We start from the raw sequence: 16,884 nt of genomic DNA on the forward strand, positions 1-16,884 counted from the left end.
TACGGCGGGAAGTTATTTGTCGCGATATACGCCCAGTACGCGACAATATATATAAGTAAATATTCGTAAACTTAGAGCAGAGATGTTAAACTGTAACATTAGTTATTCATGCACAGTTACCAATCAATACGAAGAGTTACCAAGGCGTAATTAATTTTGTAAATTATTGACAAGAGTTATGCGCTTCCAGATACAAGAAATAATTTTAATAAGTTAAAGAATTCCCACTCTCCACAATTTAAATAACACATGGTAATTTTTAATTAAATTTGTTTTAATTAACCTAATAATTCCGACCGCACTATGGCCCTGGGATCGACTCAGCCTCTAAAGAAATGAGTACCAGAAATTAATTAAATAAATTTCCTGGGGAGTAAAACGCGGCCGGAACGTAAGGCTGACAAACTTACCTCCATTTTGAGCCTATTGTCTAGATAATGTGGGACCCCAACGCCTCAGAACCCTATGGGCCTTCATGGTCTGTTACAGGGGTGGCTGTACTTTTTTTTAATTTTAGGGTTAGTTTTGTTAAGCAGGAAAACTTATACAACTGAGATAGCAGTAAATGAGCCTAAACCGTCCGAGGGTGAAACTGGTACTGATTATGTTAAGATCTGAAGTTTTCAAGGGGGTGACTATGAATAACGCCGTTTTCTGGGATGTGGCGTCGTGTAGATATTTTGTTAACCTACATTTCGGAAGAAGATATCGCCTCAATCTTCAGGGTGTTAATCAGTTTAAGGGTATATATTGCGAAATATTGATCATATTCCGGCAGAAATAATTAGAGCAGAGATTAAATATTATATTCGGTGATCCATAAATTAAATAATACTAATCAGAAAGGCAGAGTTCTCTCAGCAGTGGAAAGACTCGCCTGTCTACAGGAGGAATGAGGCAACTGACGGTTAAACCGATATATAGATTTAATTATTTTGAACCATTAATGTAGATTTTGAAAAGCGTGATGAATTACTTGTGGGAATGTTTTCTTCCTTCAGACGCCGGAAGAGAATGGGAAGTGCACTGACACCGCACATTATGTAGCAGTAGCATTTAAGGTAGGCTGTGGTTCAGTTAGGAGGAAAGTATTGTCCATAATTCTAATTGGGCCTTTATACACGTGAATGTAGTTAGAGGAATTAATATATATTTACAGTTTGTAGCAATTACTTTTCAACTGTGCTATCGAATACGTAAGTTTTACAAAGGCCCCTTAGAACCGGTTGGGATTGAAATTCAATGCAACTCCTTAGAGAGTTGTCTGCAGACATGATAATATAAATACGATGAAGAAAACACAAAATGGGAATTGAAACTTCTAAGGCGGTTGATCTAGAAGTAAACTCAAATATAAGTAACTGTAACTTGATATCCTATCACGAGAATGAGGGCGAAAGTCTTAACATAAACACAGGCAATACGAGTAGATACTTTCCGAACATGGAAGTTTAAATATATCTGGAAACGAGGGTACCAGATCAAAATTTGAATCGCAAGGAAATTCTTGCAATACTTTCTATCATTCAGTTCCGAATTTCTGCTTTCTCCTTTGACGACCATATAAAGAAAATCCGACCGACCTTCCGCCGCTTGTCGGCGAAATTAGTGTCACATTTAGCGGATAGAAGTTGAGGCATGTTCAGCGCAACGAATCCCCACGGCCTTTAATTTCGGTCTTCTAAACCGAAACCCCTATTTCCTTGAAATAGTTCCTCAGTTATCCTCACGAGGCTGAGTGAATCCCGTTCCAGACCCACTACTACATAGAAAATGTGGTAGCGTCGGGAATCGAACCCAGATCTCTAGATCTGACCAATCGACTACAGAGGCGGTCACCAAAAATCATAAAGAGTGAAATACACAATACTGTTATTTAGCTTATATTTTTCTGTACTTTTGAAGCGTAGTGACTCGTATTGAGGAGGAACGGCCATTAAAGTTGCTAGAGCAGGATGCTGAGGGCACGCTGTAGCGTAGTTGGTTGAGGAACTATACTACAAGCCGGAAGGTCCCAGGTTAGACTACCGTTGAGCTCATCGGAATTTTCATTTGACCTAATAATTCCAGACGTACTATGGTCTGGGGTTGGCTCAGCTTCTGACAGATATGAATACCAGGAATCTTTCTGAGGACAAAGGATAGCTGAGGCGTAAGGCCGAAAACCACAACACCAGCTCTGAACTGATTATCTACGAAATGAGCCTCGACGTCTCACAACCCTTTCGGTTTCCACGGACTCTAACAGGGCTAGCTTTACCTTACACAGTAGGATGTTGAGGGGAATACATTGAATTAGAGAGAATAACAAAATAGGAAGCACTAAGATTGCCAAATGTGCATCTTCATGGAGGTTACAACTTTCCAGACATTCTTAGAATGATGAGATTGGAAGGGCATATAGAATGCGTTGTACACAAGAAAAGTGTCTTTGTAGTTATCATAGAACCTGAACGACAGAAACCACTCAGAAGTCCTAAACGTACACGGGTATATAAAATGAGAATTGTTTTCAAAGGAATGTAATGGAGTCTGTTCATTTGATTAATGTGATTCCGGATACAGACTAGTGGCAGAATTTTGTCAACATTATTATGGATATTCTGGTTCCATCAAATAATGGGAGTCGCTTGAGTGGCTGACGATCTGCTGGCTTCTCCACAAAAACTGAGGTCCATCAAGTATTTGGTATTGACATATAAATTTTGGCTTCCTCAAACAGAAGTCTGGAGTCCCGGCTAAGTCCGAGAACCCCATTCCGCGCTATCCTACCTTCAACGGTGACTCGGTTCTATAGTGATATAAATGTCATGTTATGTTACTGTCCATGGATACTTACACTCGAATCCCCATTTGCAGAGTTCGTTGCCGAAATCATCAGGCATTTCCAAGTTTTCGTCTCTTATCAGTCTGATTCTGTAATGAAGAGGACACTCTTTAGGAAGAGGTGTGATGAACATTTGTGCGTATTTTGCAGACACTATTATCCAAATTAGTATCAAATTGAACGGGTAATATTGGCGCTTCTCCTCGTCGGATATAGTTGCTTTCATTCTCAGCATAATGGCTGAAATATAAATAAAGGAATAACACTAGGTTTAAGCGAGTGGAGTTTACTCGTGAGAAGAAAAGACATCCAAAGTCTCTACTCTAGTATTAAGAATCTGTAAATATTCGTGGCTGCCCTATATGTAAAGAATGAGAGTGTACATTTCATAATATATGTGGATGTTCGCTATTAACTCCGTGATGTGATATTGAAAGAGGGTAGTCACATGCTTTTCTACTATTTTCCTTACTGTTATCTGTAAAGAGAAAGATTACGTGGGTGTATGTACATGTAAGCCTAGCGTGTGTAGAAAATTATATAATTTACCTCTTCAAGAAATCGTTGGCAACGGAATCGATGGGTGCCACATACAATTTCGTTGACCTGGGCTGAATCATAGTGGGATTCACTTTCGATCTGAACTTCTGCCACGTTTCACCTTGACTGAAATAAAGCGTAGCTTGTGTAAATCTTTTAAATCTAAAAGAGTGCCTGCTTCTAGTTAGGAAATACAGCTTATTCATGTGCCTGGTAGTGGAAGAATAGCCCCACAGATTCTTTCCCCCGTCACCAATTATTAATTTGCATTCAACTAAACGCCACAGACGTTTCAACCTAGGGAAAAGGGCCTCCGGCAGCAGTTTGCAGTTGGTCGTGTTGGCCCTAGATCGGGTTAGAACGATGTGAAGAAGGGTTTACCTCTTGTATCTGCCCAGAATCGAACTGTGACACTTCACTCTGACACCAGACAGCCTGCTCACGAATGTAGTTAATTAAGTTCGTGAAGATTTTCTTGATCTTACAGAAACAATCCTGTCGCTATTGTTGCATTACGTTGGGTATGTCCAAAATATCTGTGTTCACTGCTGAAGGAGGCTAAGAGGAACAAGGTGTGGAAAGAAATTCAGAAATAAATGAACATTAAGCTGTATGTGGGATTCTAGCAAAAATGACTGTAAACAGTGCGATCTTTTGGTAATCTACGGCCTGCAATACCGCAGAAGCTCCACCACCCATCCGATTATTGCAACGCGCTTTCGACCTTGATCCACAAGTCCAGAGCTCTGCGCAATCAGAACAGTTTACATGATACATCTCAAGGTCTCATTCAGACATAACGGATTGAGCAGGTATAACATCCCATACGCTGCTCTCTATGGGGGATGGGTTCTTTCCCATGGAAACGGAACTCGCAGAGCATTACGTGGCCCTCGTGGAACTACGGAGTCGGTTCTGTCACCAGTTATTCAACATTCGGGACATTAGGCGTTATAATAGATTTCCTACCACAAAACCAGAAATCAGTGGAAATAAATAAATAAAGGGTTCTCTAAATCAGGGCACAAGCGGCCTTCGTATTCTAGGGGTAACGTTACCACCTCATGCCTCAAGGTACGCGGTCGTGGAAAGTTTAAGGGCGGAAGAATTCAGGGAACAAGTCCTCCGGCAGGGACTTTAAGCCGTGGGTCCCGTGTCGTAGATTTACGCCACGTAAAAGATCCTCATGTCCAGAGGAGACCTCTGAGCAAAATTAGGCAAAATGTTTCACGCCCAAGTAGTTTCCAATGCTCCAGGTAGATGGGGAAGTTATCGGGTACCAATGCCAGTAGAGGACCGACCTCGCTGGCAGAAAGTGGAGCGTTAACGGGTACCACTGCCAGTAGAGAGTCGACCTCGCTGGAAGAAAGGGGAGATAGCGAGCACCAGTATCGGTAGGGTATGGCGACAGAAATTAAAGGTTGACGTACAATATTACTCGCGGTGAATGGGGAAACCCACCCCCTCTATACTGAATAACTGAACACCAAAATCATTGCATATGTAATATATACATTGTGCTGAGTTTCCAAACGCCACAGTTGATGTACGATTAAAACACATCACAATTTGTTATGCCTAGAATAATTAAATGCCTAATGTCCACAGTAAGAAGTACACTTCCTTGAACAAATTGGCATCTTTTCTTAAATCAATGATTCATATTTTTCTTAATCGAACTGGTGTTTTTGATGCACTATATAACTGCCAGCCTGTCACGGTAGCCGAGCGATCTAAGGCATGCACTGTCTTCGCTCGCTCGATAGCCGGGATCGTGGGTTAGAATCCCACTCAGGACATCGATGTTTGTGTGCGTTTTCTGTGTTTGTGTACAGGTAGAGGCCTTGCGACGAGCTGATCACCCGCCCAAGGAGTCCTACCATATGTGTAAGATCTAGAAAAACCGAAGTGAACGGAGTTGATAAAGGAAGGCCTAGGCCCACTGGGGCTGTAGTGACAAGGAAAAAATAAAATATCTGGCAAAACTAAGGTAATCTCATTTTGATTAATTGTGGAGAAGCACGTTGCTGCAACCAGCAGCATATGGATCCTTTTACTCAAACAGTCCAAGATCCACCGGAAGCAAAATTTTGATTGAATTACTGAGAGGAGCACTGGGCAATAGTCAAATCCCCCGGCAATATTCCAGGTAAAGGAGATGATTAGATACGGGTTATGAGGGAGGCCAGAGAGGTATGAATGTATATCTATATTATGTGGGCAAGGAACTCTCCCAACATCTATTCGAATTCAGTACCAGAGTACACACATTTATCTCTTAACTACGTGTATTATGCCTCATACACTCTCTCCTTCATCACTGCAGCCTTTACCACCAGTGACACAATTTTCTGTAATTTATCAAGGACAGGACACAGAACGTTATTCTGATCAGGGCACTACACGGCAGACCTTCTGTGTTGGCTTGATCACTACGCCCTCTCTTCTCAAGATAAATCAACTGAGCCATGTAAATCAACTCACGGCCGGGAGTGCATATGTTTGCAACAAAATAGGGATACGAAGTATTAATAGGGAACACACGTGATTTTTATATTCAGGAGCTACGGCGATTTTAAGTTAATAAAAATTAGTATTTCGCTATTAAACAAAAGGATTTAAGTTCAATAATGTTCATGTTATTAAATTTATATTCTGATTTTATTGGAAATTACTCCGCATTCGACGAAGTAACTGATACGGGAGGAACGAAGAGAGATTTCAGTCAAAGGAAGAATATCCAAACACAGTGGATCATCAGGTGACTTGAAACCCCCAATTGGGTCACTAGACTGAGTAGACTGATTACAAATTTCATACGAACCATTCAAACGTTTATTTCAAAAGGATTACTATTCTTATTTCCAGGCATTATTTGAAGAATAATAGGTTCTACGCACCAACAGGAACTTAATTTTCAGTGTTCTTGCCCTTTGTACGGCAAAGTCATAACGAGTGCTTATTGCAAAACAGTAAATATTAGTCACTTTTAATATTATGAATTATTCGAAGACTATCAGTCTCTGTGTAAAATTTGATCCATTACAAGATCTAGTACGTTTGAGGGCCACATTATGTAGCTATGACGTAGACAAAGTAAATTCTCTCGATTAAAACTACATGTAGAACGAATAAACAAGTAGCCCAGTCGGTTTCCTGCAGGAAGTTGCTACCTCTGCTTATGACGGGTGACAAATCTGGAATAAACATCTAACTCCGACGAGTAAGTTGTATGTGGGACCTATAAGAGTTAATCTGAAAAACCACCTACTCCGCTAAACTTCCGTCCCTTCAAAGGTAACATAACATCTCTTCGGTGACCAGGTTCCTCTGCGGATTACGAGAGCCTGGATTCTCATTATTACATAAATTATTTAATAGAAGAAGGCCAAGGCGGTCTATATAATAAAATATAACCTTAAACTTATCACCTGACATGCCTAAGTAATGTAAACATGTCAAGGTGACAATTCGGAATTTTCTTATGAACACCTCAACCAAGGATGTACCCTCGCTCTCGAGGATTTGGCTGTGATGTCATGACCTCCTAGCAAGCGACAGACAGAAGGCCCTCACCTCAGAATCCTATACCTACCCTGTGCAACTCACTGCTCCTGACAAAGAGCTACAAGTCAAAAAAATCTCTGTCGCAATTCCCTCTCCAGCATAATTGAAATATTGAAGCCTTCAAGTCACAGGGATGCCAGCTGCAATGTTACAAGTGTCAGGGTTTCGGCCACTTCTGGCTAAACTTCAAGTAGTGCCCACGATGTCCCAGGTACGTGGTAACACTGACTCCATGTGTTCCAAAGAATTAAAAACGCAGAGAACTGTCCTAAATGGTACAGTGCAAAGCAGAGCATCGAAGTAGATACAGCGGCTGTAAGTGTGCCGAAGCAACGTATACACAGGAAAGGCTTTACAGCTCCCATTAACCGACTCTGGCCACCTTCTTTGGCCCAAACTGGCAATGCCAGGGACAGGACATCTGCAGCTGCGCAGGACAACAATTCACCTGCCACTGCAAATGATTAGAGTTCGAAAACAATAGACTTACCTCCTGATAAATGCAGCACTGAAGGATAAGTGGTAAGAATAATGACCACAATGCAGTAAATATTGAAGGGAATACGGGCAGGAGAGTTGGCCAACGGCCTCCTTGCCGTGATACTGAGAACTGTGTCTTGTAGAAAAAAGAGCCTAAGGTAACTAAGCCCAAGGAGCTAAGTAGAGCTTTACTGTTTACAGTCATTACTTAACAATTTCTGCTCTATGGCTGCTTATTTTGCTGTCGTTGCCTAGCAACGCATCTACATACCACATACCACTAACTCCATGGCGAACAGACCTTTTGGGAGCAAATATTCTCTTATGTTGTCAAGATATCTGTCACGTTTAAATAAACAAGAATTCATTACCTTGCCAAAACCAAAACACCAATGTGGGCTGGATCTCATCCAGTATTCAATATTCATACACGACTCCCTTAATATCCATTTTAGTAAAGTCACCCTGTCTACACAAACTGTTTGCCAACTAGTGTTCCCGTAAGTTTCCGGTCTGAAATTTTGCATGTATTTCAAATCACCATCACGCATGGTACAAGTTCCCGTCATGTCATCCATATTATGACGATTACACTGAAATAATTCGTGAGAAATGTAAGTGTAGAGCTCCTCAATACACAGTCTGCTTCATCCTCATGTCACGTCCTGTCAGATGGCTGAAGTGTGAGACTTTGTTCTTGTTAAGTGCATGTAGTCCACATGGCAAGGCCGATCCTCAGGTTGTGCCAGGAGAAGAAGGCCCGAGGATAAGGACTCGGAATTCTAAATAAATTGTCGCCTTTCTCGTGGTCTGTAGGTATCCAAATTGATATAGAATGTGACATTTAGCCAGAAGACCTGAGTATCTATGCGTGGGAGATTTTTAATTATGTCTGAAAGGAACAAGACTGGAGGGCTTGGATTTTGCAACGGGTTAAGGATGGGCGTCAATATCCCATATTTGACAACAGAAATAAAGTTTCAGGTTTTAAGAAATAGAATTTCAGTTTCCCTTCCGAATATTAGGGTGTAAATGAAATTTCGACTGCATGTAGCTCTATATTTAATGAGGTTTGGGCTGTTTGTTAATGGAAATAAATATTCTGAAATACTTTGTTTGAAGAATCGGTTACAAGGAAGTGTGTGTAACTACATCATTAAAGAATAATTATCACAAAATCTGACGTCAGTCTCTCATACTTACGTTACAAGTACTCCTCCAACGCCTTGGAAGATATCTTTTCTTGTAAACAAACGATAATATGTTATACTTTTTGCTGTTTCCTTGATCGGCCACGGACCTTCGTTTCTGTACACCTGAACACAGCAAAAGTGAATGGTAGCATTTAAGAACGTTTCCTTGATTGTTTACACTCTGACTGAACACTGAAGGCGGAGGAAAATATTCCAAAATAATCTCTGCTGCATTTCTCCCACACTCCGTCACCATCCTCTGGCAGGAATCAAACACCAGTAGAATTAAAAGAAAATCTAAGTCTCTTGTCGACTGTGTGCATTGAAGTCCTCTCATCCGATCGTCCAAGTGAATGTGCAGTTAGTCGACGTGCGGCAGTCTGCCTCCATCTCCATAATCAAATGTTTACATGATACTCAACAAATCGACACTGATTATAGAGACTGAAAAGGTCTCCGAAACGTCAGAATCTAATTCCATATTCACATGGCCATCTCACCGAGGCGATTTCATTGTAATCTAAATACTACTATATTTAAATAATCCCACGAAGACCTCACAAAGAAACTCTATAGAATCCCATTAAGATGATATGTTTTTATTTTCTGAAAAAAATATCACTGTTTATGATTTAATTTTTTAACTTACATCGGAACTGACTATAATGTTCGGTCAGAAACCTTGGGGTTAGAGTTTCAATACTTCGACATTATGCTGAAACTGTGGCACGGTACAGAATGCAAACTGACTTTCCCTTAACAGAGGCCAAACAAAATCCTTCCGTTCATTAGTGGAACTGTATAATTCTTTTCCAGCATGTTCTCACATACTCATGTTGTCTAAACAACAACGTAAATAAAAAGAAAATGAAAGTAAAGGTATCCCTGTACCAGGCCGTGGAGGCCCATAGGGTTGTGAGTTGTTGAGGTTCCCACATTTTCTAGACAATCATGTATGGCGGCAAGGTTTTCAGCACTTTACCCCCAAGAATATTCCTGGTACTAATTTCTGTTAGAGGCTCAGTCGACCCCAGGGCCATAGTGCTGCTGGGCGGATTAGGTAAATTGAAAAATTTCAATTACCTCATCGAGATTTGAATCCGCGACCTTCCGGTTTGTAGCATAGTGCCTCAACCAACTAAGCTACCGTGTTCCCCCGAACAACAACGTAAACCTGATAGAAAACAGGACTGATATTATCACGATCGCCACGACTTAGAATAAAACATTTGCACCCGATAGTATCGTGTTTAATACGTGGATTTCAACAGTGATATTGAACTCATTGGTTCGATGACGGAGTGACCTGAAAATCATAACGAGAACGCCTGATGTATTTAGCAAAGGACTGAGTGTGAAACTTGCCGTCAGGTGTTGATGGGTTGCCATAGAGTCTATGTTCATTCCTTCGTCATTGCAGCATAGACCAGACATTGAGACGGTCTGGGAAGTCAGTGACGGTGGGGCTAAATACTTTTTAACAAATTAAATGGATAGAATAATGTGCTTGAGATTGTTTTGTATCAGGCTTAACACATGTCATGAAATTTTTAATCTTTTCTCGGGCTAACAAAAACCTCTTCCGAGGTTCGCAGGTGCCCGCCAGTTTACGATTGGATAAAAGTTTACCTTAAATACGTATTAAAGCATATGGAAGAACGTAACAGTTGGAAAATGTATTTGCGCACTCCATCAGCACGAAGCTAATTGCACACCAAGAATGCGTCACTTGAAAACACTTACCTTTTCAATGACGTCGGGATCGAAGACTATCACTATATTTTTAAGCCCTGGGATTCCAGTGATTTTCATGATTTTCCCATACTTTTCGTAGAGGTCTCTGTGGTAGCTTTCTTCCCTTAGTCGATAAAGATCACCTTAAATTTAAATCAAGTTATTTTTAAAATACAGGGAAATGAAGCGCAATGAAATCTGATTAAAACTTATTTATCAATATACAATTATTGGAAAAGCAGAAATGATATATCACTGCATTTTTACTGTGTTCTCGTATCGTCTTATACTTCCAAACATATTTCCAACAATTTTCAATGTTAGTGCAGCTAGAACGAAAACCATGTCAATACAGACCTCCCTCTCTTTATTCTGCTCTCGTTTGCTACCCCCTTTTTTGTCGGGTATGATTCCACCAGCTTCTGAAGTTGCACTTATTGTGGTTTCGTTAGGTATAGGAAGGTATTCGATCCTCACGAAAAGAAACATCAATGACAATGTAAATTTGGATTTCCGTATATGAAATAACAGAATACTACGATACGGTTCAGTTGAAGCTGGTAAGTGACCGAATTCTTGTTGAAACATCAGAGTCCCTACAACTCACACATGACCAAACATCTGTAAAATTTTCACCTGTTTACCTTATACCTTTCACATTCTTCCATACCATGTTATGGTTCTGTACATTTTCGACCACTCTGTGTTGGCAAACACGAAAAATATCCGTCTCTTAATGGCAGGCTGGCGAAATGAGAACCTCTCCATCAATATAAACGTTGCATGTACCTGCTGCCGATCCCAGTGGCCGCGCGCTCTAGGGCATGATGGGGTTTCGCCCGCTCGGACATTGGGATCGTGGGTTCGAATCCAACTTCACACATGGATATATATATATATGTACGACACATGTTAGAAATTCTCATCATTAGACTGCATGCATGTTGCCAAATTTCGTGCCATGAATTTTAGCACTGCATGCATCCCAGCTCGTTTATGATATCGATCGTCGCTTCACCTATGGTCTCTACTGAGAGATACCTTGTTTCTGATTTATCATCGTGATGAACCCTTCACTTTATGAAACCCAAAATAAATTATGAAATTGGTTTAAACTGGAGACCGAGTGGGGCAAGCCACCGGTCCACTCCTTCCTATCCACATTCCTTCATTATCTTCTTTCAATAAATGCAGTACCGCTTTGCCGCAAAGCGGAGATTCTCTGTCATTTTGAAGCCAAATTTGTCTAATTGTTGTATGAAGCATGTTCTTCAAATGTAGCATTTAATTCACTTTAAAACAGAAATCATCCCTTGCGGAGCTGTTGATCGCCCATAGATAGTACGTGGTCCAATCAGGTTGTTGCCTAACAATCCACACAACACGTTAATAAAAATTCGGTGCTGATAGTGAAATTATCCTACTTCATGTTGATTCTCATGTAATCAAAAGGGCAAATCCTTTGTGACGGTTCTACGCTCCCCGGTAAATTGAATCTCGTCCGTTAACAGGACATCATATGGAATGTATAGCCATGGTTAGAACAATTTATAATATCTCACGCGGTTAGCTTTACTGCCTGGAAGAAATGTTTTATTCGTTGGGGATGACACGGATAGAAAACTTCATGGTGAAAAATTCTCCGTACATATGCCTGTTCTACACCAGTCCTTCTGGAATTTCTGCCTAAACGTGTACTTGGGCTTCGCCCCATTGCTGCCAGAACATCTTCTCCAAGCCATGTTCACGCTGTGTATTCGCTCGTAGGAATGAACCAGTCTCCCTCAGTTTTCCCTGTACATTCTCAAATGTTTCGTGGTGTGGACATTTCTGCAGATACGCGCCACAGCAACCATACAACTTCCATCGCAGAAACCCTGCACGAAATGCGTGTCTGAGTATTCAACACGTGTGTTAAGCATATTGCCTACGACGGCGCTGAAACACAGCACGGTCATTGAGAGTGCACTAGCAGAACTTCGTCGAGTTACAGCAGTTCCAGCTCTCTCCGCTGGAGCTTAACTGGATAACCGTATCGAATCCACCTATCCATTATTAGGCATTATTTTTGCTCGATATAAGTTGCAGATGTACGACCAGTATGTCACTGAACATCTCCAATTAAAGGAAACTTATTGCTTAAATACATCTAAGAGCAGTGGGAACGTTACTTCAACAATTTTCGCACGATTTCACCTATGATGTTCATTTATTAAACTAAAAATATATTTTTAAAGCCAATCACATGAAATGAATCACAATATAGAGTCATATATTACCTGTTAATTAGATTCCAAATTCACAACGTCGCAAATTATCTATATCAGATATGTATTGTTCATATTTATTTCGTAAAATGTGCTCTTGAATATTAATTTTCAATTTCAGACTCACGCAAAAGGGGGTTATTTTGAGAGACAATAATCAGAATTATATTGGCTTTAGAAGTTTAGTGTTAATTCCGACAATATTTGACCGTTGGCCAATTGCATGTACGAATGGACGACTGTGTTGTCAGCACAGCATAGTGACGTAAGGAAACAATAGTTTACCAGGATACGGAATAAATCTCCAGATATTCCTTATGACAAGCAACGGCTTTGATCCTGGTATGTCTTCAAATCTTGAGGTAATACAAGTAATCCGGTCTAACTTGTGTTATGGCCATAGTGATATTACATTTCTTAAGCACATGCAGTCACAAACTGCGCAGCATTGGAGGTTGCCCGCCAGCGACCAGCGACCAGAGACTGACCTATGCTGTAACCTTGATATACAAGTACGAGGTATTATCCCTCGCAGACACTGACTCGGTTTACAGTCCCTGTGAAAAAAAAAGCGGTTGATACGAGAGATTTTCTTTTTCAAGTTCATTTTTATCACCATAATCCTGTAAGATTCAGTGACCCATGAAATATAACTTTGCACTCTTTATCAGCATTACACACATTAAAAATGCAGAGTAATGATGACCGTAATGAAATTACGCTCTGAATTGATGGAAATTGACGGTAGCTGTAACTAACTACTTTACCGGCTCCATGCTCTGTTAAGACTTGTATGGTGGGCTATGGAGAAGAGTGTCTCCCCATATTCCCTACATGTTCAATCCTAGTGACATACGGAGGAACTGGCGTTACTGCGCCACAATCTGATGTGATTTGTAGTTCCTGCCTTACAGGTTTTAGTGTTCTACCTAAACGTGAGTACCTATCTCACTGAATCATGTTCCTGTCTGTGATGTGAGCTGCAATGAAGCTAAAATTGACAAGACTAGAGAGTTTGACCCAGGTTCAGGTCTCGTTACACAAATTTTTATATTTATCCTTCTTACTGTTAGCATGGACGTAGCCAATTTTCTTCCACGTTCATTTACTGCAGATTAAATCCATCAAAACTTGTTACATAGGTATGTCCCCTATCGCTTTAGTGCCTTCATCCTTATCTGCAGACGGAGGAGATGGTGTCGAGATGAAGAGAGAAATTTATATCATATTGAATATAGATCCTCTGAAATCGGACTGGTTTTGGTCCTTAGTCTGACGACTACTTGATGAGACTAATCATTCCTCGCTCTGAAAACAGGAAATAGTACGGAAATTTACTTACAGAGAGCTATGGCTTGAATAGAGATATTAGAGGTGGAATCTTTTAAAAATGGTGGCCAACTTTTATTTCACGGAGTTAGTTTAATTAATTATTAAAAATTAATTTTCTCTGCAGTTTAATTGCATAAAACAATATACGCTTTTGTTTCTATGACCTCTGCCATTATTCATCCAGATCCAAGATGTAGTTTTAAGAATAGCGGAAAGTCTTATAGACTGCATGAGTTTCCTCAGTGTTTCTTCAACATTATTCGTAAATTCTTCTTTGGTTTAATAAAGAACCGAACATACTATGGAAAACTACAAGATAGTCACACTATTTTCTTCGAAAATTTATTACATATTCACAATGCTGATAAGACTTTAAAGCTGTAATACGTATTTGCATTTGTTTCGTATAATTAATCCCTCGCTACTTGACTCCGGCTTGAAATACATGTAAAATATGTACTACTTTCGAACCATACTTATCCCAATTTAATATCCTTGACAGCTTTAGTATTCATTATTCCAGTATTAAATTTCACATGTATCCCATCTATGATGAATTCCACGTAAAAACGGACAAATGGTCTTTCACTCTGAGGGTACCCATAAAGACGTAACGAAACAGTAGCTTACCAATATGTGGGATAAATCTCCAGGTATTCCCTATGATAGGCAACGGCTTTGGTCCTGGCATGTCTTCAAATGGCTTGGCGTAATCCCACTCCTCCGGCCTGGCCTGTGAGGCAACCATAGTGTTGTTGCATCTCTTGAGCATACGAGCGCTGACATTGCGCAACGCTGCGTTTTGGCTTCTAACGACGAGCGACCTACTCCCACAAACGCCTTGACGTAGCATCTCGCACACAGTGATTGTGGTTACGGTTGCTGTGCAATATAAATATAGCAGATACGAAAATTATCATGAACGGTATTACAGCACATCTTCTACAGACGTCACTATGTTAGTCGCTCTTTGGCGTATCACCTTCAAACGACATGGTGCAGGATATACTGTTTCGCCACGTTCTTTTTATGCCATAAAAGTAAAAAATGATCTGACTTAACCCTAATATGAAAGTTTATGTATGCATGTATTTATTGGTCTATCCCATATAGAAAATCTATATTTGAGTATATGACACCGGATCCCACATATAAATCGTGACATTCGTGCTTCAGTAATTCGTTTTGTTATTGCTCTGCATTGGCATGCCGAAATGTCCTTCATATAAGTGACAGATACAATTTTTACGAAGTGTCTTGTGACGAGTGTGTGTACGTCCTTAGTCTGGGTGAAGGAGAGTGCCTCGACACATGTAGGGTATCTGCGAATAAACTGAATAAAAACTTGCATACGTCGGTCAAGAAGTATTCCCGAGTATGAGGGAAATTTGAAAATTTGAATGGGTGGTAAGAACTCCACGCAGTAAAGACACGGCATGTAATGAAATGGTACATACTAAGGACACGGAATTCCACAAAGATAAGGGTGGCAGAATATTGAGACTTAAGTGAAACTACGGGTTCCGTAAATTGAGAATTTCTTTTCTAGGCAATCTTCGCAAGCAGGACTATGGTCCACGTTGTTAGTTTAAATACAGAGTGTTGTTGTGTAGACGGGATATTCTTGTATGTTTGTATCTTATGTGAGACAACAGAAGAGGATGAAAACTATTAAACTATTATCGTACGTACATATAGATTTGCATATTATACTGCCCTGCCATTATATTGAATTCATCTTCCGATTTTTGGTGTAGTTTTGAAGAATGGTCTCTTAACTTTTAGGCAATAATATGCATGACAAGTGCTTGAACCTAAGAGGGACAACACAAGTTATCAGTTCTAAGTAAGAGATTCGTGATATGGTCCCTATACTTGATAAGCAGCGTCTGTCATGGCGAGAGCGGAGATGTCACTCTTCTCTTTACTTTTGTGGGAGAAAGAAAACATTTACGACATGGTCACTAAGTAGACTATGTACCGTGGAAAACGAGGAAGTTGGTGGATTGGTGACAAATCTTAAAGTAGTCGTGTCCTAGAAGGTACTTGCCTAGAGACACAAGAAAACCACAAAAGAACTTCAGTCAGATTAACAGGCATCCAAGCCAAGTTTGGAACCGAAAGTTTCCAAAATATGATTATACATTTTTACAACTAGACCAACCTGCAAGGGAAAAACAATATGGACTTCCTTTTTGTATATTTTAACTGTTAAAGTGAGAAGTAGGTAATTGGGTCCAGGATCGTGTCACGTGACGGTGTGTGCATTATTAGCTGTGATTAGTCTCTGGACTATGAAAATAGCAATAATGAATTATGATTTGCATGAGTATTTGATATGGATTTGGAGAACGCCTTTCCCTTTGATATATATGAGTGACAATTCCTTTAATTCACATGAGCGTATTATATATATAAACACTTCTTGTTGATATCTACATCTGACCCTATGATAAGTGATAATAGGATTTATTTTAAGAATGTTGCTCACTTTCATGGTTCTTACCAAATATAAACTTCCATGAGAGCGAAATTCGTCTTATGTTTAGAAACAAGTATACTCTCTATCAGTATGTGATAGTTTTTGACGTCGTTTAGATTGGATAAACCTTCGAGCCGTATCTCTAACCCAGGTCAAATTATATAATTAAAAATTGCTTTCATTTTTTCCAGAGACAAATAAGACTTTAACCTTACTTATTTCGTGATCTCACCTCTAAATTCATCACAAAATAAGTTATGTCCTTATCAATGTTTCAGCACGTCACAGGAGATGGGTAGGGTTACACTCTGTCGATACAAAGATACTCATGTCCTGAAAATAGTACACTGCACACAAAATGTTTGCACATTTATCTTGTTAAATATTTACTTTTCACAAAATTTTCACCTTTAGATTTTATTATTATTTTTTATTGCCAGTGGGGTGGGACTAAGTCCCTTG

At 40.0% G+C, this 16,884-nt stretch overlaps 1 protein-coding gene across 2 annotated transcripts in view; it reads right to left on the reverse strand.

Annotated features, from left to right (window-relative positions):
- The window catches only part of LOC111875058 (probable cytochrome P450 301a1, mitochondrial), a 33,761-nt gene extending 18,951 nt beyond the window's left edge, over positions 1-14,810 (reverse strand). The window contains exons 1-5 of one of the 2 annotated variants that reach the window (XM_023871097.2): positions 14,571-14,810; positions 10,351-10,484; positions 8,618-8,730; positions 3,377-3,493; positions 2,840-2,916 (exon numbers count right to left, since the gene is read on the reverse strand). In XM_023871097.2, the coding sequence (XP_023726865.1) occupies positions 2,840-2,916; positions 3,377-3,493; positions 8,618-8,730; positions 10,351-10,484; positions 14,571-14,793 (664 nt within the window). In that variant the 5' untranslated portion in view covers positions 14,794-14,810. Of the gene's footprint in view, positions 1-2,839; positions 2,917-3,376; positions 3,494-8,617; positions 8,731-10,350; positions 10,485-12,620; positions 13,000-14,570 lie in introns of those variants that run through there. The other variant, XM_023871099.2, reaches the window with a different exon arrangement.
- Between the last annotated feature and the right edge of the window lie 2,074 nt (positions 14,811-16,884).

This window comes from Cryptotermes secundus, unplaced genomic scaffold (genome assembly GCF_002891405.2).
Source record: "Cryptotermes secundus unplaced genomic scaffold, Csec_1.0 scaffold2162, whole genome shotgun sequence".
NCBI classification, from domain to species: Eukaryota; Metazoa; Arthropoda; class Insecta; order Blattodea; family Kalotermitidae; genus Cryptotermes; species Cryptotermes secundus.